The sequence below is a fragment of the Hypomesus transpacificus genome, chromosome 25 (genome assembly GCF_021917145.1).
Source record: "Hypomesus transpacificus isolate Combined female chromosome 25, fHypTra1, whole genome shotgun sequence".
In the NCBI taxonomy this organism is placed as follows: domain Eukaryota; kingdom Metazoa; phylum Chordata; class Actinopteri; order Osmeriformes; family Osmeridae; genus Hypomesus; species Hypomesus transpacificus.
In genome coordinates this window covers 5,457,588-5,482,309 of record NC_061084.1, presented here as the reverse complement: position 1 = coordinate 5,482,309, position 24,722 = coordinate 5,457,588, and the positions used below count along the sequence as shown (strand labels likewise).

The following is a 24,722-nucleotide window of genomic DNA, read 5'->3' as shown; positions in this document are numbered from 1 at the left end:
ACAGAACGCAGGTGTATGTTTTACAGGTACAAATGTGTGGAGAGATGATCATTTATGGCTCAGCTATAAACTATAATATCCTAGAAGTTTAATCAGTATAGGCCTAGTGATGATAAATACAATTCTGCCATCTAGTGTTTTATGTATTCCAGGAATATAAACACTGGTTTCTCCTGCAGGGCGTTGCAAACCAACCGATGAAAGCAAAAGTACGTATTCAAAACATTATGCATTTGCTCAGTCTATAGCCAGTGGAGAATATCTTGTTGAAGAGCCAAGGTGTTTACTTGACTACCTTTAGACTTCATGGAAAATGCTAGAAATTCCAGAACCCAGTCTGCCAGCTTAAAAGCCAGCTGTAGTCCAAAAAACATAGTTTCATCTGACCCAGTTTTCCTATGGACTGGGTTCATGGATCAGAGTAACAAGGTGTGGCCTGGTTCGAGCTTATGTGCAGGACAAGTTCCAGAAGGGTCTCAGATGCAGCAGGCATATTATGTTACCATATAATGACTCAGAAATGTAGGATTGATAAATATGATTAGGCCATGTAGATGGTCATGCTAATAAGAAGTCATAATAATATTATGATTAAGTAACAATACAATATTATAAGAAGTCTGATGTATATTAAATGAGTCAATCCTAAGCATAGGCCTGTTAGATATGTTGTCTTGGTAGGGAGGAGGCAGAGATGAGCACTGAGTACCTCCTCCTCAGTGTGATCCACTCCCTCCTCAGCGGAGAGTGCAGTCCAGACATCCGTATGCTGGGCTGCTCCGTGCTAGCTCCGCGCTGCCAGAGAGACAAGGTGCTCAAGCCCTGCCGCAGTACCTGCGAGGCGGTGTTTATGAGCTGCGGTCATGCTTTCGAGGGCATCGACATGGCATGGCCCTACTTCCTGGACTGTGACCGCTTCTTTGTCAGCCAAGAGGAGGGCTGTTATGACCCCCTGGATGGACTGAGAGGTAGGGAGCCGAGTTGGGACTGTGTTTACTACACTTAAGGTTTACATCGCAACCTGGTCTGTGACGTCACATCAAGATTGTGTTCACGGCCAGGATGCTGATGGTTTTGTTCAAAGCAATTTCCTTTTTTTGTAGTCTGTTTCAATTCTAAAACACTGATAGAGGAGCAAATGTTTTTTTGTGTTTCAAAGAAAGTAAAACTCCCTCAATGAGTCAGAGAGTTTTGAGGTTCAAGTAAGAGTGCTGTTTCCTGCAGATTTACCATCCCCGCACGGCTGCAATCAGAGCTTTTGTGGAACCTAAAAACACACTTAAATCATTCATAGGTCAGTTTAAAAACCTTCTTCTACATGCAAATCCAAAATTTTCTCTGGTTTTGTGGTAGCGTCATGAATTATTTTGCATTACTTCCTTCGGTACTGAGACGTTTCTAAAGAAGATTGCTGTAATTATTAGGCCGATGTTTGACTATCTTCAAAACAGCTACTTTAAACCTATATTAAACCTTCCAAAACAGTGAACATAAATACAATGCCTTCCCACCACTTTAGTGCCATCAGATAGAGTAGACGTTTAATCAATTACATTACAAACATAGTATAGGCAGATCATCAAATACACAACTTACAATAATATCTTACATAGGATATGCAAAACAGCCAACACCAATACCAAGTCATAATGCTAAATATGAAACATTACTCTAAGACAAGGGGAATTTGTTGTTACCCGTGCAGTACACCTGCCTCCACAAACCAGGTACAGAACCGCCCACCACCTCAACCAATCACTGACAACCTGTACACCACGTTAACCAATCACTGACAGCTTGGACAGTGCCGTCAACCTCTGCCACTGTTGTTTCACATAGCTGTGATTTGGCTGTGTGTGTGAGGCTTTCTGTGAACTCTCTGTTTGCTATGTTTCAACAGCTGCACCAAGCAATCATTAGTAACCAATAGGAAAGCTTGTTTGTTTTTATTACACTGCTCAGTAATAGCAAAGGGGGGAGAATTTGAAATGTGCACACTATGATAAAAAAACAATGTGTTTGAGATTTTTTGTAAACCTGCTTTGAGTGCAGGATGAAACCTGTATATTTCCAAGCCAATCATAGTCTTCACATAACCAGATGCTTGGCAACACCGCTGTTATGATATTCCTTCCAAACTGGCGTCATGCCAATGGTACTAGACCAACCCCAGTAGAAAGAAACACTACACTGTTCTTTGGTTTTTAATATATGTTGGGTCAGTTTGTCAGGGATGAAAGTGTTACATGGCAATGTTGACCTCCACCCCCACTGTCTGCCTGCTTCAGACCAGCAGGAAGAAGCTTTACCCAGCTTCCCTGTGGAGCCGTCCACCCTCATCCAGTTTACATACCAGTCCAACGCTCAGATGACCAGCATCCTGACCAAAACTGCCGCACGCTGCTCCGACATCGCCACCACCTACAGCATAGGCCGCAGTGTGGAGGGCAAGGACCTGCTGGTAATTGAGTTCTCCAACAACCCTGGCCGTCACGAACTGTGTAAGCTCCTATTCTCTTCACTGATTGATTTCTTTTCTGACGGCACTGCAAGCCCTCCTGTTTGAGTATTTGAATTGAGCTGTTGTTCCATTTGAAGGAGTACAGTACATGTCGTCCTAGTGCAATTTGCTGAAGTATTTTATTTCCGATTTGCCACATAACAACGACCATAATAACATGGTCTACAATTTAACCGCGCCTAAAAAATATTTAACTGTCTCCACCATGACCCCTTCTAGTGGAGCCAGAGGTGAAGTACATCGGCAACATGCACGGGAACGAGGTGTTGGGTCGTCAGCTGCTGCTTTACCTGGTCCAGTACCTGTGTTCCGAGTACCAGCGGGGGAACCAGCGTGTCCAGACCCTCATCAACACCACGCGCATCCACATCTTACCCTCCATGAACCCTGACGGCTACGAACTGGCGTTCCCTGGCGTACAGGACAGCATTGACCCTGAACACGAAACTGTGAGTTCACCTGTTATGAAACTTGGTTTTGTTGTTTTGGGGTTCTCGTTCCAACACTGATTTAGTACACCTAATTCTAATACTTTGCTGTTTGACAAGCTTAATCATGTTTATAACAACTGCAGTTGGAAACCGACAGAAGGGTATCATAGATTTCCAGGGCAGGGAAACTCATGAAAGTCTCATTTAGCCAAGGTAAGGAAGACATCTAGTTTGCCATGTTTATGGCGCCATGGATGCTGTATACAAGCAAATGTGTGTTTCATAGACAGGTTGTGCAGACTTCAATGACTCCATCCAGTACTGAGGACATGTAAACAACTCAAACTATTGAAGCCCGTCCATTTCCTTGTTAAACCTTAAGGGTGGCAGATATGTGGGTCGGACTAGCGGTCGCACTAATGCCCAGAACATCGACTTGAACAGGAACTTCCCCGACCTGACCTCCATTGCCTACAAAAGACGTAGACAAAAGGGCTACCGCACCGATCACATCCCAATCCCAGACTCTTACTGGTTTGGTAAGGTACAGTATGAATCCTTGTTTGTCTACCCACATCACTTTGAAATGTGCCTGCTATTTTGTGTTACCTTGCTATACTTATCAAAAGACAAGTTTTGGTTGAGCCTAAAACACCAACCACCATGTTCCAGCAGCCCTGGTTCTAGACTGAATTGATTGTGAGGGCACTGAGAACTCTTGGTTGGGCAGGATTTATTTCCTTCACTGAGTGAGTATATGCCTCTACTAGGTCTAGTCTACTCTGTAGTCTTGAACAAGGCTAGCGGTGCTAGCCGTGATGTGCTTGAGCTGGGAGCAGACCGTGACACACATATCTCCCCCCAAAAATTGCTGCATCTTCAAACTATATTTTAGGCTGGTTTACAAGAAAGACTGAAGGTATGTTTGCTTGCTAATCAATCACCCATGTGATTGGGCGCGTTCATCTTTTACATAACTAGCCTGTCAGAAATGAGTTGTGAACTCTCTTTTATCTGGCCTGAAAACCATGTTTTTGCCTTTGTCTCCTACTGAAATATCAGCAAAAAGTCTATAGACTGAGAATTGCTTGTGTGCATTTATGCATTGGTAAGCAAAATCTCCCAACCAGCCAAATGTATCTTTGTCAAATTAACATTTTAAATAGTTCCCGTTTGATCCAATGGAAAGGCTCAACAATGCATCACAGGCCTGTTTTTATGACATGATGCAGGTAGCACCAGAGACCTACGCCATGATGAAGTGGATACGCTCCATCCCGTTTGTGCTTTCGGCTAACTTCCATGGGGGGGATCTGGTGATCGCCTACCCCTTTGACTTCTCCAAGCACCCCCTGGAGCGCGACATGTTCTCCCCTACGCCGGATGAAAAGGTAAACAGGGCTCTGAGTCGCCTACCGTTCACCAGACCAGGCTGTAGAACAGTAGAATGCCTGGCAGACCATGTCGGTGATTTACATCAGTGCACGGTTAATGGCTCGTTAATTGTGCCTTTGCATATCATCGCACTGTGTATTTGTATTTTCATCTGTAGGTATTCAAGCTGTTGGCACGAACCTATGCAGATGCGCACGCCACGATGAGTGGAATTGACACAGACAGGTGCGGGGGCTCTCTTCGATCTTCGGAGGGAATTATCAATGGTGCACAGTGGCACAGCTCTGCGGGCGGTAAGTCAAGAGAGTTCATGAAGAGATTAGTGTGCGCTGTATCTGGCAAGAAGTGTGTTCATTGTTATTGTGTTGATTGCTTGTTGGCCCCAGATTAGTTACTGATCTGAAGGGACATCTTTCCAAGGACAGTAAATTGTTGAGTACCCAGTGTTATTCCAAGTGGGCCAACATTGCCTTCTAGTGGTGTCATCTGTCTCCACACATTATCTTATTGGCAAGCACAAGCCCCGATATACAAAGAGATAGTAAAATAAACGCAGCTTGTTAAGGGTCATGGAGGACTTTTCCACAGAGATAACAGATGTCCACATGTTATCATTTGATCTGGTCAGGTATGCAGGACTTCAACTACCTGCACACCAACTGTTTTGAGATTACCGTGGAGCTGGGCTGTGACACGTTCCCCCCGGAGGAGGAGCTCTACACCGCCTGGCAGGAGAACAAGGAAGCTCTGCTCACATACATGGATTCGGTATGAACAGCTCCTGTCGTTCTGGATTGAAGATGTTCTTCTTACGTTCCAGTCACCAGTAGTCTAGACTGTCCTTGTGAAGCCGCTTGTACATTATCGCTGCACAAAGACCAGCCAGCCCATTTCACACTGTTGGTTCAGGCTGTTGATGGGTTAAATGACAGCAACCTGATTATAAAGTACTGAAATCCTATGCATCATACCACAATGAGTCTCCATAACATGGACTGAAAGCAAAAGACCAAATACAAACGAAAAAACTAAATTCTGTTTATGGCTATACTATGAGTAACAGCAGTCACAATACAATTACAAAGTCAGCATTATAGGTTATTACCCAATTACAAAATGCTGTCAATGAGGGTAGGATTTCCTGCTTCTGGTATTTATTGAAGCTACATAGTAAATAATGGACACTCAACATAACCAAACGTGTAAATACAACAGCAAGTCCCACTTCTAACTGACTTACATACTGTGTCCTCCTGCTCAGGTCCACAGAGGAATAAAGGGCATCGTACAGGATGAAGACGGGAACGGAATCAAAGAAGCCAGGATATCTGTCAGGGGAATAAGACATGACATCACCACAGGTAAAACATAAGCCACCCAACCAGCTGTGTCTGTTCCAGCCAAGAAATGACTCTGTTCAAACGTGTTATTTTGTGATTGTACGTTTTAAAATGGGAAGCAGATGTGGAATTGAGTTCAGTTGCATATTCTGAAGAACGTTACACGGTGAGAGCCCATTTCTTGTCTCTGGGCGGTGTTCCCTCAACATCATACTAATGGCTCTGGATGCTTATTTTCCTTTTTGGTTTCTAGTTCCTAATTCCTTAGTGCTTTTGTAACATTACTACACAGAGCAACCAGAGAAAATGTGTATTTATCTCACAGTCATTTCACATTTTGGATGACAGGTACTGTACTGACATGTGAGTCAAAAGAATGATATTTCTCTCCAGCTGAAAACGGAGACTACTGGCGCCTGCTCAGCCCGGGCATCCATGTTGTGAGCGCCTCCGCTCCAGGCTACGCCAAAGTCTTGAAGAAGGTTCATCTCCCTGCCCGAATGAGGCAGCCGGGCCGGGTGGACTTTGTGCTCCAGAGAGCTGTCCAGGAGCCAGACCAGGACCAGCACTACACCCTCCCCTCCATGGGGACCTACGAGCGATTCGACCCCTATAAGAAATTTGAACGCTACGCCCTGACTGACGCGGGTCAGAATGTAGAGGAGAGGCAGCAGAAGCCCTGGTGGTGGAGCTACTTCACCAGCACCGGAGGCACCACGCCGACCTGGCTGCTCAGAAACTACTAGAGCCCCCTCTAGAGGATCCAAGGGCCGTGACATTTTATATGAATTAAAGGGTGTATATGGTTGTCACGCTTTCCTGAAAATGAAAGAACCCAGTAAGCCTGTCATAACATAACAGCAACAGTAGTAACACATTTGCGTTGGCGGTATTACATAAGATTATGAAGTCAGTTATGCCAGGAATACATGTCTCGAATCATGTTCATGATTGCTCTAATACTAACTTCTGAAACATACCATTTCAGGTGATGATGCTGACTCATAACATCATTTTAGGGACGGCACTTATGTGCAAATGCTGCGAAGTCCAAAGAATTCCATTGAAATCACCATTGAATTCAGATACCTGTATTTGAAGATAAAAATGGAGGCAGAGCATTTTACCAGAAAGTGAAGGTTCAAATGATGTTATGAGTAATTAATAACTCTGAAATTAAGACCTTCACAAGCTTTGTATCCACAGTTGATCAATTTCAATTTGGTGATCAATTTCATGAAACTGTGCCCATTATAAACCCATACTTGGCGTAAATAATAATTGTTTTATAACCAAAGATGAATAAAGAACTTGAGTATTATATTATTAGGATTAAGACCAGTTCTTCCAGTTTTCCATTAAATGGTAAGTTACTCTTACATTTACTTTCAATAAATATTAAACATCTTTTAACACCTTTTAAAGATGCAATGACAAAAGATTGCCACAATGAGGCAGCCTCTTCCTACTCTCTTATGCAGGACTTTAAGTTTCCATGGGTTGCCATTCAGTCTATACATTCTCCATTTCTATACCATACAGCCATGTGCTGTATCTGTTCAAGAAGTGCCAGGGTTTTGTGTAGGAATTCTCAAACAGTCTAGATTCATGGGTCATATAATGTGTCACTACTGTTAACACTGTCAGTCTCTCCAAGATAGCTTCAAAAATACTTCCTGACTTGTTTTTAAGAGGCTATGTTGATTATTGTAGATTCTCAATCTACTTGCTCTCCAGCAGTTTCTGAACTATTAATTTCTCATAAGGTTAGCAGACACTCATTTATCTCATCTTTTTGTCCAATAAGAAGTTGTTTAAGTTTCAGGAATCAAAATTTGTATTCGATTTCAGTCTGTCTGTTTTACCTCCCACGCCTATGAACATACAGGATTAAGGAAGAATGTTTAGTAAATGAAGACCTTACCAAATTTGTGCTTGTGTACATTTCCAGATGTCAGCACTTTTGACATGCTACAGTGTAGCACTGTCTGCTGTGGGTAGCCTGGGATCCTTAGAGTCTTTCGGACCTGAATGTTTCCACTGACCACACCCAGCCTCAACATAGACCCTCAAACCAGATCCTGGAAGTCGCTATCAGAACAATTTGACTTTATATCAAATTCCTGCCACTTTACTCACAGTAAAGTTAAATTCATAAAACATTTTGATTGGTTGCATGAGAGGTGGAGGGTGTTTCAACAGCTACGGGCAATAAATTCAAAGGATCAAAACGTTTGTGATTCATTTTGGACGTTGGCATGTTGGATGTCTGTCTTAACTGAAAGCAAGTTCTTGGGTGGATTGACAAGCAATGTTTCATCATTCTTTATGTACCTAACATAACTCTATAGAATTGTCATAGACCTTATGAACGCCCAGTTAGGAAGCTGGTGTGAAGGCTAGACTGTACTGAGCATGGCAGTGTATTGCTACAAAACATGCTAATATGAGCAGGAAGGATAATGGAGTGCTGTAATGATAACAAAACTAATGAAAAAATGCTAATCCTTGTTTAGCGGTTACTTGTAAAAGTAAAATCTGACGCAAACTTTCTCTTTAGAATCACATACTGTACTATTATGTCCTCTATGCTGCTCTTTAAGCACAAACTATTATATTTATGTATATCCATCCTTAATTAATAAGCTATTGTTCATTTATTTGCAACACAACTTTTAACAGCGACATCAGGGTAAGGTCACTGCTTTCCTCTGCGGATAGGTATAACTTTGACTCAAACATGCAGTATTAGGAAAGTGGAGGTTAAAACAATTGAGTATATGGTACACTAACCATTTTACTATTTCGAAGATGCCATGTGATGTATATCATATCATTTAGAAACAAAAATTGAAACTTTTATATCAATCTGTACTTTTTTGTTCAAATTTCATAGTTTCACTAATACACTTTTTATAATCTGTAAACAGTAAAAGTAGCTCAATAACACATTAGAAAGTATTAGTAGCTAAAATAATATACTGCAGTATTGATAGCTCACTATCCCGAATTGGAAATGAGCCTAGCTTGTCGAAATCCCTGTAGAATGGTACAAATAGTTATAATAGTATAGAGTATACTGCAGTATTAGTGTCTTTACAGTTTGAACACAACAGTTAACTACGTATCAGTGTTGAGGTTTTGAGTTTCCATGCAACTGACTGGTGAGAAAGAGAAAATGAAGGACATGCACCGTCAGTGAGAGAACAGGTCATCAGAATCAGGTCACATGCTGCAGAGTGGACTGAGCACAGTCCTGCGTGGGATTGACCTGTTTGCTTTGCTGGGACCTGCTCTCCCCCGCTCCCCATGTGAGGTGGGGTCCTGGGTCACCAATTACTTAGGGAGGCTGAGAAAGTTGCATGGAGCTGCCCTAAACTGCCATGCTGCATTAGCATCACTGTGACTGCAGGTAGATAAGTAATCCTGCTGCATTTCACTTCAATGAATCTGCTGATTTTACATTCCCAAAGCAGCTCTAATATTTATCCTTCGTAGTCTAACCCAACCTCAGTTAAGACTTTTTGTATTTGGTTAGAGTATCAAGGATCATATTATTATGGAAATCAACATGTTACAATCATTAGGAATTTCTTTAGAGAAAAAGACATACCAGTTAAATAGACTAGCCTATTTACTTAAAGAGACTACTTTGGTTGGTGTGCACATGGTCATTTTGACTTCAGTGAGACACAACCCTGAAAGGATTTGAGAAAAACGAAACGAACTCATTCACCTTCAGTCAAAGCAAACAAACTTAATGTGAGGTGGGGATGTGCTTTAATGTATACTCCACCTCTTCATCCACAAAGCCCTGCCTTCCATACCCCTATTCAGAGGCACCACCAGTCTACGTTTTGATAGTGGAGTTGGAGTCGCTCCTCAAACTCTCCCTGCGGCCTCATTGTCCTTTGCGCGGTACAGCTGAAGCCCGCCGATTGTGGCTAGATTAACTTTTTATGAGCCTCACAAGGGCGATTCACTGTGTTCAGCCAAACTAACATAATTGCAAAAACAGCATTTGATTTCCTAATAATGACTCAGTGTCACGTCCAATTCAGTCTGCTTGTTCAGTGGCAGCAATTACTGAATCGTACATGTGCAGACAACTCCTCCAGTGGGCGATAATAAGCCACTTTCTTTGTTACAGACCCTGAACAAACATGGACGAAACACGTGAAGCAGGGATAATGCGCCAAGTCGAGCGTGAGTGCATACAAAAACCCGCCGATCGTCGTTGTAGAAAACTCCTCAACTATAACAAAAGCGGGTCCAACTGGGTTAAGGTGATTCCACAGTAATAGTGGTGGGATCTCTGACCACAATAGGCTATACCGGGAGAAAATACAGCTGCTCGTTTGTGGAAGTCACTAACTGGTGAAAATAAGAGGGTCGTCAGGGGTTGATTGACCACCGACGGGTTATGAACCGGAGAGTTTTGTTAAGGGACGGTGGGTTCCTTTGTTGCCATTTTCTATTGGTTTATTTGGTGTTCTCTCCATAAGCGTGACGGCCGTAGGTCAGCGTACAGAAAGGCCCATCCAGGCGAGACCCCGGACACTGTTTTGACCCGCTAAACCTTTCCCTTCGAATGATCAGTAATATCCAACCACCATGTTTGTTGACATATGGGTCTCTCGTCCGTTTGTTTTGATTGGTCTTTGAAACGCTCTGCTACTTCCTTGTAGTTTGTGATCAAGGCTAAAGTCCTCTCTCTTGAAGGCAAGGCCCAGCCTCGTGTCAGAAGACTAGCTTGGAAGAAACAGCTAACTCCCCCTTACCTGCTTTAACTCCAACACCAGATCTGAAAGAATAATTTCATTTGGATCATAATCGTTGATCCATAGCTTATTTATGAACTGTTTGGCTTAGAGGGTGCATCCCTATTATGTTTTCAGTTTTGTAGGTTTAAATGAATCGCAGATTTGATATTTTACCTTTGAAATGTGTCACGTTCTTTGTGAAAATCTTTAAAGAGAAGAAAGAGAAACCCCTGGATTAGAATAAAGCAAAACCTGGTAGAACTTGGTTGCAATCAGGTTCCCAACAGGAATTCTAACACTGCTGGGATGGGTTGGGATGTGTGACGAAATCGGAAGAAGAGATGACTTGTTACAAATATAATGCTTGAAACCTAAATCTTTATAATTTAGACTTCCATGAGAACAGAGGTCCTCTATTCAACTTTTTCCCCTTGGGGCACATGTTGGCCAACACTTTCACATACAGCTGGGCTGAGAGAACATAGACCAGTTCACCCTCAGTCAGACAGCTCTTAAGCCAACATTGTGTACTGTACAGTCTGATCGTCAAACATTCAATGTACTTTCATAGAGAGCAACAACAAAAAATGTCCCTTAACTCAAGAAATGTCCCTTAACTCAAGCGGCAAAAAAGAAGGTCTGTTTAATTTAACAGCAGCTCCAAAGACCCTTTGGCAGCCGGATTTAAGGTCAGGTTTCAGACAGAGATACTTCCTTGAATTGCCCCGACTACAGAATTCAACCTTGTAATGTTTGGCTTGAAGAGCTACAGCAATGCGCTGTCAAGAAAACATCTTGCTGTCAGTTACTTATTATCTGTACTGTTTTGTAGGCGGATGGGATGAAATATTAATTGGACAATAAGATGACAGAAATGAGAAGAATGTTGAATTGCTAGATCTAAATAGCAGCTTTTCTGGATTCTTTTTACATGCATCAACAGTCAAACTTGAACCATCAAGGCTGAATAGGTGTATGCCTGAAGCAAATACAGTTACAACTAGTAGGAACATTAGTGACATTAAGGAAAAGGCCAAAAAGAAAAATCATGATCGGATCATTTGCTTGCGTTGAAATTAAGATTTGCATGTCTGCTTTAGAAAGAAGTAAACAGAGATGGGGTCCAATTTGAGCCCACTACCCATTTCTGAAGTATGTGTGTAGTACAATACAACACTGTATGTTAATACTGCCTGCATGTTAAACAATACACATGTGTGTTTACAATCCACATCAGTTATGGATGGGTTTATGCCAAGCCTCTGAATCAGCTATGAATAGCTCTTCTTTGTGACCCACAGTCTTTTGTAATGGAGTCCAATTTAAATTAAATGTTTTTTTTGGTCATCAGGCAAACCTTTTGGCCCTATTGCATATACTTAAAGCAGTAAACATGATATTTAATTACACACTTCCCTGAGGCCAATAGTGTTCCAGTCGGTTTGATCATAGAAGCTCTCCCTTACATAACACATTACCACATGTAGGATTGTGAACATTATGCTGGCTTTGTACATACCACTTGAGTCATACTGTGCATTCTGCTGTGACGTTCTATCCCAGATGGTCTTCCCTTGATTTGGGTGGAATGTATGTCCTTAAAAACCTTTTGCAACTGGAAACAATATTATAGACTATTTTAACAAGATAATATTTGTGATTTGGGAATTGTACTTTTTCTTTCAGATCTTTTGTGCTATTCTACTGATCCCACAGAAACATTGGGTCAGTTTTTGGTGGGATATTTTGTGTTGTCATCAGATGATGTAGTTTACCGAGATGTACTTTGACTGTGGGGTTCTCTTTAAAACCTTTTTTTTTTGAGATGGCAAGCCACAAGCGATATATTCATATGCTGTTTCTTGTTTGGCTTTGAGTGTTGGTAGGGAATATGTAAAGTTTGTTAAAACGTTGACACTATCAGCTTTTACTGGCTTAGAAACACATCAGAGCCAACAATGAGGATTTCTTTATTCATACAGTATAACCATGTTCTGCAAAGATTATTCAAAAATTAACTTTGAAATACTACTGTGGCAGTCAACACTAGAAATAACTTATTTGTGTACTGAAATACATTTCAAATGGTGTAGTATAGTTTCTTTTTGTGATATATCCGTTTATGACAGGTGTCAATGCCTAATACGTGCATTTGACTTAGTGACTTGTAGCGTATGTCAAGTGTCTTATGACTTTACCCCCACTTTGAACTCAATGGTGTGTCACTCTTGAACAGATGGGTGTTGATCTGACGGGCTTTACCCACAGGGCTAAATCACAAGTCAACATGTGTACATGTAATGCACAACATTCACTGCGTCATCTGATGGAACCAAAGTACACTTTCTCCTTCTGCATACTCCAATCAGCATGAGAATGGTGAAGCTTCCTTCACCCTCGGGTTTTCCTCAGTAAACGACTAAATAGGAAGTGAGACAACTGGCTCTCCTCTTGTAGTAAGGCCTCTCCTGCATATGTGAGCTAATCTTAGCCAGGCACAGGTCTAGACACAGGCAAATGAAGGTCTGGAATAGAATATAAAGCGCAATGGAAATAAGTGTTCTTGATCTTAATGCACATTATCGCTGTGTCCCAGGGATAAAACACTTAAAAGTCAGTGAGGAAGAAGAGAAAAGCCCAAGGGCTCCCAAGGCTGGGTACATGTCCGTGATGCACCCGACTACTTTAGCTGTCATGCAGCAATATCTCAGTGTGTTCGCTGAGTGCACTGATGCTTGGCTTAAGCCATTTAGCAGCGCCCTGGTTAACTGAAACCGACAAAACTTCTGATTCCAGCCCGATCTTAGAATAACACCCCTGGCAAGTGTGAAGCTGTCTTTGTGCATCTCGTCCGGCTCGGCCCCATAACTGCATTTGAGGATGACAGAAACACAGATGAAGATGCCTTATGATGTTACAACTGTTGCCTAGAGAGGGGAATAAAATGAGAAATACTTTACAAAAAATAACAAATCACATCTGGCTGACATTTGGATGAGAAGCGGGGTGAGATTTGCACTGTTGCTTAAGGAGTGTTGAAGCAAAGGCTCTGCAAATGCCACAATACATTTACATGCATTTGGTCTTTTTGAGGTAATAGGTGGTCCAAAATGGGAAGTATGGGCTATGAATGATGTTGACCAAAATCGGCCTTTTCATAAACAGTAAATACACACATTTATAAGAATCTACAGTACTACCGGTAAGTGATGAGATGTTTACAATCAAGTGGAGAAGTGTAATTGCCCAAAAGGCGTGTAAAATGCCAGATTAGATCATGACATGGGACTAAATTTCACTGAACATTATAAATAAAGCAAGTGACAGAATGTTTAATGAAAGAGAAACACCAGCTACTTGAATAAATGATATCAAATAAAAGTGATTCCTAGAGCAGCATAACAACTCATGTATTTTGCTAACTTTTGTTGTGTGATTATAACTAACAAATCCTATTTCTTCCATTTTGTAGAAGAGAGTAAGTTTATTTTATAGCAGTGATAATGGAACTCATCTTGTCATGGCTGTCATGTTTGGGCATGTGTTGATAGGGGACCAGATGCTGAGCCTTGTGGAACACGAGTGTACAGAGATTAAAGATGTACAAAGGTACATCTACTCAAAGCTACTCAATAAAGATCTAGGGTTATGAAATCTAAAATAAGGATAAATAAGTAAGTCCAATAAATATTCACTGAAGCATGTTTAAGGGGTTAGTTGATTACATTACAAGGATTTACATTGCCTGTAAGGTGTTAATTTCAAGCTTGACTAAAATACTTATTGCTTTGACACATAATGCCCCAACTTGTCAAAGAAACGTCATCCAAACTGTTGCCTATGCCACCCTGCAGTTATTGAATGAGCATAGAATAACACACAAGCACTGAACTTGTATCACTTGTAATTCAAATGTTGTAAAAAAGAAAAAGAAATGACAATGCTCACTGTAGCATGCCCAAGCTAACAAGTTAATTAAGCGTAATCCTCTGCACATGAACTTTAAGCTTGTATTAGTAGTCAAAAGCGATCTGCCGCTAGGTGCACTGAGCTAATTATGTGTTGAAAAATCATCTAAGGCGTGAGGTAATTTTTCTGTGCTCTTTTAAAGATAGCAGAGGATATGGCAGCTAACTGCTTGAAGCCTTAGCGAGTCAGCTGCGGCTAGGCTAAATGTGGCAGCAAGTGTCAGGCCAAATCAATACACGCTTCCCAGGATTCCTTTGGTGCTGTAATCCAGGCCGTGGTGGGCACCGACCCCAGGGGAAGCCAGGACTTTTGTTTCCCTGTCTCGTTTTTTTCAAGAGCAACTGCACTTATGGATATGACAGCAACGAGCAGAAGCTAATTACTTTCAAAAGCACAATTTGTCTGTGTGATGAACCACTTAGCTCTTTATCTGAGACACTTAAAAAGCTAATATTATATTAAGGTTTACTCTTCATGAAATGGGAAAAGGGTGTAATCACATATAGTACGCGGATGTAGTAGCAATGGAGAAATCAAGTATATTTACTATGAAGCTACCTTTGGTTCACTAAATCTTCTATCACAGGGGTGACTCAATTCTTAATGATAAACATAATGCAAGTCATGAAGACAGAGTAGCATGACTGTCAAACTACAGAACACAGGGGCATTATAAAAACAACACACTACTCCATCTTTCAGGGGCATTTTAAAGTGTCAACATTGCCTTTAGTCATACTGTGGTGTAGTGGTCAATTGCCTGTTCCTAACACTTCCCAATGTATGTTTGCAAAAAGAGGGTTAACCATTATCGTAATTTGAGATTTATTGGTTTGAACTGCATTTTGCCCACGCTTAGCATTCTAAGTGCGCAATTTCTTTGAGAGAGAGACCCAGTATCTTCCATCTGATTTCACCAATCCCATTAAGTTATAATCTTGTATTATTTGCCTTAAAATAACAAAAGATAATCCTGCCATCAGGCTAATCAACCATGAAATTGTGGAGTCTCCCAGACTAGCTGGATACCGCTGCAACAAACTCAGTCCAGGCCAACTCATGTGTAATGTGTAATTTATGTTGGAAAAAACTAGGACAAGATAGAAATCCAATGAGATTTCAGTATCCAGCTTGTGCCTCCTCCTTCTCGCTGCCCTAAAGAAAACCAAAACAATACAACAGTGTTGTAAATATAGGTCCAAAAGGTACTGTGTTTGGTCAAAAGTACTTCTTTTTACGGACATCAGGAATCGGTTGTAGGTTAGAGGATTAGACTTGTTCATTGGATCAAGAATGCTTTTAAACCAGTCGGAGGAAAACTAGTTTCATACTTTATTCACTTAAACAAATAATTTAACCCAAGAGGTGGGATTGGCGGCTGAGGAAAAGGGTTCTCTAGAACATTAAAGCCCTCCTTATAAGTGCTACTCACTCACTTAAGCCATCAGGCTCTCATTAAAAATGTAAAATTAACGTTTTTAAAGTGGAACACGATTCTGTTCTGCGCTCTGGGGGCAGTGAAGCGCATTCCTGCATATAAAATGCATTTGGTCCTCCCCCTGGCAACAAGGAAGGGAAGGAAAGGTGCACTAAGTGAAACGAGAGCATATTGCTTTTATTCTTTATTTAGAGAGTTATTCTAGCCAGTGAGTCATACGGATGCTCAACCGCAGTAGCTTTTTTGCTCAATTGAGGCTGTTGAGGAGGAAATGTCCTGGGCACACTTGAAATCTCTATGGAGGAGGACATCACGTGCATGGTTATCTGTGTGTTTTTGAACTGCTTTGGTCTCGGGATACCCCTCTGGGTAGACCCACAGTTAGTTTGTTTGCTGTTGATGTTGTTTCACATCACCTCCGATACCACTGTGCGACCATACATGCTGAAGTGAAGTTAAAGTTGAACTGCTTGCAATGGATTTTGGGAGGTTTTACAGGCAGTCACATTTTGCTAAGCTATGTCTTTCTTTTCACCCTGCCTTCTGCGGAAGCTTGGTGAATTACAATTGTAAATTCTTGCCCGATCTGAATGTAACCTCTTGGGGAACACGAGTGTTAAACCACCTCTCCGTCAAATTTGGGCTACAGTACGGGCTTTCTGATCAGTTGTGGGATATGCTTGGGTTGAATTTGGATAATGCATCCATCACTACCAGTACATTCTCTCTTCCATCGCTGGCCTTATCCAGTGGTGCAAAATCTACAGCGATGATTTCTGGGCGCTTTGAGGCATTGAGGATTGCCCATAAATGTTGTTGCTCATGGTTGGACAACTTTGGAGACAACTTTGGAGATGGCCCAATGACATGATACAAAACCTGCAGTGATTTTAAGTCTGCCCTTTTGGCGGGTAGGGAGGACATCGATCATACCCCTGGATATCACAGGAAGACTAGACACAGGCTCTGGGTGTATTTGCCTGATGTCTTGGAGTATGGAAATACCTGCAGCTACTGCATCAATGGAGTCCTGGGCTTTTTGCCTTGAGAGTGCATCTGCGTTTCGATTAGTGTGTCCAGGCCGGTACTTGATTTAAGGACAAGCATTTCAAAGCTTGCTCTACTGCTCTCAACTTCGCAGTGCGTAAGTAGCTGAGAAGACTGTTGTCTGTATAGACAGCACACTTCCCTCCAAGCAGATATTCTCTGAATTTGTTTTGACCACCCACTTAAGGGCGATGAACACCAACTCCCTGGAGCTGTAATTCGACATTTTTCTCTCCTTTGGCCTTAAGCCTTGGCTGGCATATGCAACAAACCTTCACTGACCTACTTGCTCCTGAAACAAAACTGCCCCCAAGTCAGCATAACTGATGTCTATTTCCAACACAGAGGTTTGGGAAAGTCTGCATACCCGAGAATGAGGGCGCTGACCAGGAGCTCTCTCAACAAGCCGTGTTTGCATTGTTCTCCCCACCACCCGTCCAATGCCATCCAACAGGGTCAGACTGGCCTTCGGGAGAGTCGGGAGATTTCCCGAACGGCCGGTCAAACGGCCGCAGCATAATGCAGAAAAAAATATTATATTAATACACGGTCGTGGCCCGGTCTGCGTTTCAAAGTTCCGAGACGTTTTTCAGTCCCAGTCCAGACCTGCCATCCAATATTTGGTTTATTTCGCCTGACTTTACACAGTTGATGTAATAGGTCAGCATACTGCGCAAACCATTCCACAAGGCGCCAGAAAGATGAGGCAGAGCCTAAGAAGAAACACGGTTCAGTAGTAGTTGTAGGGCACTTCCATTCAGCCACAACTTTGATCTTATCTGGTTCGGTCGCAACTCCCACAGCAGCAATGACATGGCCTGAATACGTAATTTCCCCCTAAATGTTGAGTTCAAATTTAGGTTTAAGCTTTGCTTTTTAAGACGCCCCTGGACATCTTCTAACCTTTGCAAGTGCACTTCAAACAATTATGAAATTATGAGGAAACAATTATGAAATCATCAAGATGGAGTAAGAGGGTTTGAAAACTCCGAGGCCCAATCTCTGATCTCCAAGAGCTACCTCTACAGACCAATTGTTGTCTCAAACATCTGTTTACACTTTGAAGATGTCATACTTGTTGAACTTGTTCCTGCATATTGTCTTCTAACTTTGGCAACCAGTCTTTCAAAGTCCAAAAAGTAGAGTAGTCCTCATGTCCACCTGACGCCAGTCAGAGAAGTCTACTCAAAGGCTGAAAGGCTGTCCAAGGGGGCAATGAGACCGTAAAAGACCACCACGGTTTTTCCCACTAAACTATGCTCCACAAAAAAAGGAACAAAAACACAATAAACCATAGAACACAAAGAAAGACAACCTTACCACCGCCGATGTAATCCTGCCGCAACTCATATGTGTCATGATGGTGCTCAAAATATGAACTACAATTCTTGGAGTAATAGTTACTATTACTAATAGTAATAGTAATTTTACATAAATTACCTTCAGTATTATTGTTAATACAGTAGCTACTGTAACTAGGTGTAGTCTTGTCCAGTTTGATGTTGCGTTTCTAAACAATGTAAGATGTGATGATCTTAGATGAGACACTAACCGAAGACACAACATCTTCTGCTTAGGGCGTTGAATATTTGACTCATTTAGATTGCCAAGCCTATTTTACACAGTTTTTGCCGATCTTTATTAGATGATGATTTTAGCTTTCCATTTCAACAGATTTTTACACAGTAGTTAATCAGGTGTGATTAATGAACACTGATTTACCCCGATAAAAAACCCCAGACATAGTCAGATTGTTCATTATTTACAATCAATATGCTGCATGATGTGCTCAACAACCTTCCTGGGTCATAAGCATTATGGGTGACAATGTCATGTGCTTTTGATTCTGGTCTGATTTAAAGGTAAAGCTTCAGTAATTTGTCATTTTGGGCCTGAGTTGTTTGGTATAAGTTTGACTTCTTGCTATTTCACCTTCCTTTGAATGGTGTCTACTTTGGCTCCCATCAGTGGTTGTACAGTACAATACTGATACAGCAGGTTATGTAACATGGTCACTAAAACCCAGAGCTATTTCCCACTGAGAATGTAAAGGTACAGATCATTTCCCCCTCTTGTCATCATCAATCATAATTACTACACAATTTCTTCACCTTGGATCAATTTGTGCCATTGAGATCAAACAGTGGTGCTAATGGAGGCCCAGGTTCCCCTACAGGTAATGTATTTCATGTGGGGTGAAGTGAATTTCAGTAGCAGTGCCAAACTTCACACTAACCATCTGTACGGACTCCATTATGCCACTTTGTTTGCAATTGAAATATTGTATTTAGTCATTCATTTGAACTTTAGCAAACAAATTAAAAATCTCATTCCACAATACACAATTGTTATCTTTCACTAAGTTGACATGGACCATTGGCAAGTATAGCTAATGGTAATGCAAAGCCTACTTAAAATGGATGTGTGTAAGCATTCATTGTACGGTACAAATCCGTTTGTTGCATCACGAATGAGCAACAGGGGTTTTTAAACTTTGCCTTAACTCTTAGTACCTCATAGAGATCTGGTTTCTAAATATGAATATCCTCTTTATTGCTAATGACAACTGAATGGGCTTCTTAGAATCATTAGTGCCTTAGTCTTAAGATAAATTGGGTCTTCAAAGCTTTCATCCACACAGCAATTACAACTAATTACCACTGCAGGCAGTGTTCTACGAGTGAGTGTCAGACTGCTCCTGTAAAGGCTCTTGACATAACACTGATGGTGGTCAGTTCCTACAATCTAAGAGCTCACATCAAAGAAACCAGGAAGGAAGTTGTTATTTGAGGACAGGAAGTGGAAAAGTGGCCAAAAAGGCCAAAGGCCAAAAGGGTTCTAATGTCTATCTTGAATAAAGCAACACATCTAGAACGACTATGCTCATTGTATATTCCCAGTGTGCTTAAATTACAGTGAATTGGGGTTTACATGGTCCAGAACTCACATTTTCTAATAAAGTGGGAATATAAGGCAAGCGTCAATGTTATTTGCATGCCCATGCCCATGAGATGTAACATCATATTGTTGGGAAAATGAAACAAAGCTTTCCGTAGATGAAAAGCATAGGGACCTCTCACCGTGTCTTACATAATATGTTTGTGGTTAGCGAGAGGTGCTTGTTTCAGACCCCATGTACCATAGTTTAAGCAGCCCGTCAGTTTAAACTAATGTGATCTGAGATATTGCTAGAGGACTGCTGGGAATGCTAATGCTTTGGGAGGCATATCCTGTGGCTCCATGGCTACAATCAAACCCAGATAGGCACGAGGAAGAACAGAGCTGCAGCCGGACAACTAGACCTGAGGAATAATGCAATCTTTGATCTTGGATTAATAACCTGGTAATTTGTTACATTACCCACGCACCATAACTAATTATTTGAATAAGTACGAAGACTGTCCCAATCAATGAAACAACTGCATGTATCTCAGAACAAAATGTCCAAGCGTATTCTTTGTCAGCACAATTCACAACAAACAAAACTACTTCAACTACTAACAGTTTTAATGTTGTTATGCAGTTATGTACATGTTTATTCAAGTGGATGACAGTCAAACACTGTCAGCACCCAACCAAAAGGTTGATTTTAAGTCAGCTTGCAATTGACATTCTTTATAGCAATGACACATTATGCCTCAAGCACAAATAAGAAGTAAGGAAGTGTTGCTGTGGTAACGACACTGTTCTTACTGACCAGACCACATCTCAATCTTTCCCAGCTGATAGCACAGTCATCCATGTCTGGAAATAAACAGAACTTAATATAATGGGAAAGATCATGTCAGAATGGGGTATGAATATAATCAGGAAGCATTAACTTGTAGCCTGTACACCTTGAGTAAAGCTAAAGAGAATCACATTGCGTGATGAACGATATGTTCAGTACACACCCATATTCCTTCACCCCAGTGATGAAGAACTGGTTTATAATTTTGTCTGTGTGGGCATCTAATGAGGCCTAAGACGCTGTATTCTCCTACTACAGTGCTGTCGACAAAATGTTTCTGCTGAATGTAATGGCGTTACACTATCTGGCACAGGGTCTCTCTGGCGGCAGTGAGGCTAAACCTGCAGCCCAGAACTGCTCCACTTACAGCAGGGTGATGTGAGAGGAGCAGACAGGCGAGAGTGGAAGGCCCTCCAGTCATGCAAAATGCAAAAGAAATACGACTTTATTACAGCCCCCTAATGGTGACATAACAATCTGTTCAAGCCCCAGCACTCCTTGCCCCCTCCCAAATCTCCAAACATTTTGGGAAGAAGATCAAGAACAAGGGTAGACAGTCTCGAGGATTATTTTGAGGGGGTTTATGTATGCGTGTTGGAATTTAAGGGACCACTGGTCTTAACGCCTGATGGAGAGCAATGGGTTTGGTACTAGCTACCCCCCCCCATGTTTGTGTTTGTTTATGTCAAAACAATAAAGCTCCAGATATTACTAAGGCTGAACTTTAGTAAACACAAAATAAATAATTATCTCTGACAGCTGGCAATGTAAAATTGCTTCAGAAATACATCTTGATTTTGAAGCTGTTCTCCAAAGACTAATGATACACTAATTACTTTAATGATGCTATGATGGTTACGACAGATATTAATGTTGGCCATTCTGTTGCTTTCATCTGTACATTATGTGTAGAATCTTAAGAATCTTAACAATGTAATGCATTGATCTCAATGGGGTATTTCTTTAAAAAAAAATCAGCTTACATGTGCAGATCTAAAAAAAAAAAAAGGAATTTTCATCAAAATCTACTTGCCTCAAATGCAACATAAATGGAGAAATGAGCAATGAAATGAAAAAAATGGTAACCACTTAAGCTGAAAAAGATTGGAACTAAATGTACTCATATCTAATGTACTTAGTGGGAACGCTTGAAATATACAGTAGAACGCTCATCTTGGGATTTCTGTTATTTGAAAGCACCTCATCCAACCCGAGTAGTACAGAGTTTAACTTGTCAAACTAGTGATGGTTTCTGTCTTGCACTCCTATGTGAGAAAGTTTCATATTGGAATGAAAAGAAAGAAAGTCAGATTTGAGTACCATCTGTTGGGGACAATACAAATTGTGCTTCCATGGTCATCGACCAAATCAATATTACATGAAGTACGTTTCATAGGTTTCTATTTATGGAATTGAGAGATAAATAAAATAAACACAAACGTGGTTTTCTCTTTTGTAGGCCCCTGGAATTATTTCATTGAATAATGTATGGCAAAAAAGCATCACTCTCGTCCACTCTCATCCTCACCAGGGGAAGCATGTCCTTCATAGGTCAGTATACACTAATATTTATGAGGTGTTGTTTAGCTTTGGTACAAAAGAATGTTCTCTCACTTAACCTCACCCATTGTCAAGAATAGAAAATGGACAAAACTATGATAAAACAGGAAGTTCACTTAGTTTTCCGGAAAAACGTCCATCTTTGTAAAGTCCTCAATGGATTGCTACTCAAGTGCTGCTCAAGTGGAATGCAACAAGTAATAAGGACGTTGAAAGATAAATTGCATATTTATATCACATCACACACAACACCTCCCAAAAAAGAAAGAATATGTGAGACATGTCAACAAATTTCATATTTGATTTCAGAAATCATATTTTAAGCTTAAATCTGGTCAAAATATGGTCAGAATCAAATAAGAGGAGTTTCTCTCAAATGCACTCGTCCCCATATTATATATTGAGAGAACATGATGTGTGACCCTGTGGGAAATCTGAAAGTTATTACTATGAGCTACATGGCAGTGCATCCCAGTGTTTGCCTCTGGCAGTGAAGAGAGTACCTTGAATGTTTAAGGCGACCTCTGGCAACAACCTATATTTAGCATTCTGGAACATTTCTGTACCGTTGAATGTTATGTTCCTTTACATTTCTTGAATGCCTGCTGGCCCAAAGATAAATGTTCATGAACCTTATGTTTCATCATCTCCTGTTGATGCACAAGGGACTATACATAAACTCTGGCCCCAATTTATGGCCCATTCGTGGAAAAACTAGGTCTTATTGAAAAGTGTCATGTAACATTTTGTTATTCTAAGTAATCTTTTGATTTTATTTGAGGCTCAAAACAAATGTCAATAGCCTTACATGCTGGCAAACTTTTACCTTTTCAGTGCATTCAATGTCAGGGATGACTAATATTGATAGTCGTGTTAATAGTGGCATGAATGGCTGATGACGGATAGGATGAGTGTCTCCAGAGCTTTCTTCTCAGTGTGGATTATGATGATGAGATCCTAACCTCAGGCTGCTGTCATCCTGGGTAGAATTTGCAGATGAAATGTACTGTGATGAGGTTCTTAGAGCCTTCCTCATTAACTGCACTGTTCAGTTAGTTCTTGGTAAGTTTAACCCTTACAAAAACATGGGATACCATATTTGTATTTTTCAGATGGGAAGTTAACAAGGTAAAGAGGATGCCTGTATACATTTGCAGTACAATTGTGTCTTAAAACATTGGCAACCATATGCTTTTTTCCATACATGCGTTTTCTTCCACAATCTTTGATCAACTGTGAAACAGATTTAGGCTGACATTTGGACACAGCATGGTAAAATAGTTTCAACTTTCTCAGTCCATTGCCAACTCAGTTGAAGGGGGTTACATGGTAGTGGACCCTGGCAGGACCCCTCTGCAGCCTGGCAGGAGTTTTCTAATACACCTGGGGCCAGTTGCTAACCAGCCTAAATCCTTCTGGTAAAATGTTTATTTAAAATATTAAAATTGAGCTTTCAAGGAATAGAAAGAGGTGGTTCAGCTATTTTGGTGTTGCTTAGCTGCTTCTGGGACTGGGATGAGTGCCTTGAACATGGCCATGGGATAAGGAAACCAGGATATTACAACTTTTTTTAAGTGCTATGTAAAACACAGTGTCAGAAAGCTGGCTCTTTCATGTGTCTTCCAGCAGGACAATGATCCCAAACACACAACCAAAAGGCTGCAGGAATTGTTCAGGAAATGCGGTGAACACTTATTTGACCAGCAATGAGTCCAGATCTTAAAGATGACCTGTGGAGAAACACCAGCTGGGAGAAGATATATTCAAAGCTGGAAAGGTGAAACGGTTTGCAAAAGAGAAAATGACAAAAACACCAGTTGGAAAGTGCATTCATAGCTGCAGGAAGTGCTTGTTAGCAGTTATTTTGATCATAGGATGTGCCACCAAATGTTGAACTTAAAAACAAAGGGTGCTAATATCAATAGGACATCACATACAGTACATGTGTATAATCTCCTACTATCATGTGAGAAATATGTACAGTATTTCAAGTAGCACCATTAAACTGGGGTGCTGACTAAGCAGAGACTATGGTCTATAACTTTATCTGCTCGGCTAGTTCTGCTGCTACCATCTGTAGCCGTGTATTAGTTGTAGCCATTGGATTTGTTGCAGACGAGTGGTTCAAACAGAAATAGCTGGAGTGTCACAAATTGTGTTTCCCTTGGATTTCGGCGGGGGCCAGGGTGCTGGTGAACGGGTCAGAGCCCTGGCACAGAGGCGTCATTGCTATCAGCGCCGATGTGACGGGCTCAGGAGATGAGCCTCACAGGGCAAGTGAAATGGCAGACTGTTTATTCATTTATTACAGAGCCAGTTCCCAAAAAGTAAACTCTGTCTCTCTCTTTCTCTCTCTCTCTCTCTCTCTCTCTCTCTCTCTCTCTCTCTCTCTCTCTCTCTCTCTCTCTCTCTCTCTCTCTCTCTCTCTCTCTCTCTCTCTCGGGCTCTCTCTCTCTCTCTGTCTCTCGGGCTCTCTCTCTCTTCTCTGTCTCTCGGGCTCTCTCTCTCTTCTCTGTGACATGTGGAAT

The 24,722-nt window shown here is 41.2% G+C and overlaps 1 protein-coding gene across 1 annotated transcript; it reads left to right on the top strand.

Moving 5' to 3' along the window:
* The first annotated feature begins 686 nt into the window (after positions 1-686).
* Positions 687-7,019, top strand: LOC124487095 (carboxypeptidase Z-like). The gene is made up of 9 exons (XM_047049132.1): positions 687-968; positions 2,289-2,501; positions 2,741-2,970; positions 3,335-3,496; positions 4,185-4,343; positions 4,505-4,640; positions 4,976-5,115; positions 5,609-5,708; positions 6,081-7,019. The coding sequence occupies exons 1-9, from the start codon at positions 695-697 to the stop codon at positions 6,431-6,433; spliced, it is 1,767 nt and encodes a 588-aa protein (XP_046905088.1). The 5' UTR covers positions 687-694; the 3' UTR covers positions 6,434-7,019.
* Positions 7,020-24,722: the final 17,703 nt, after the last annotated feature.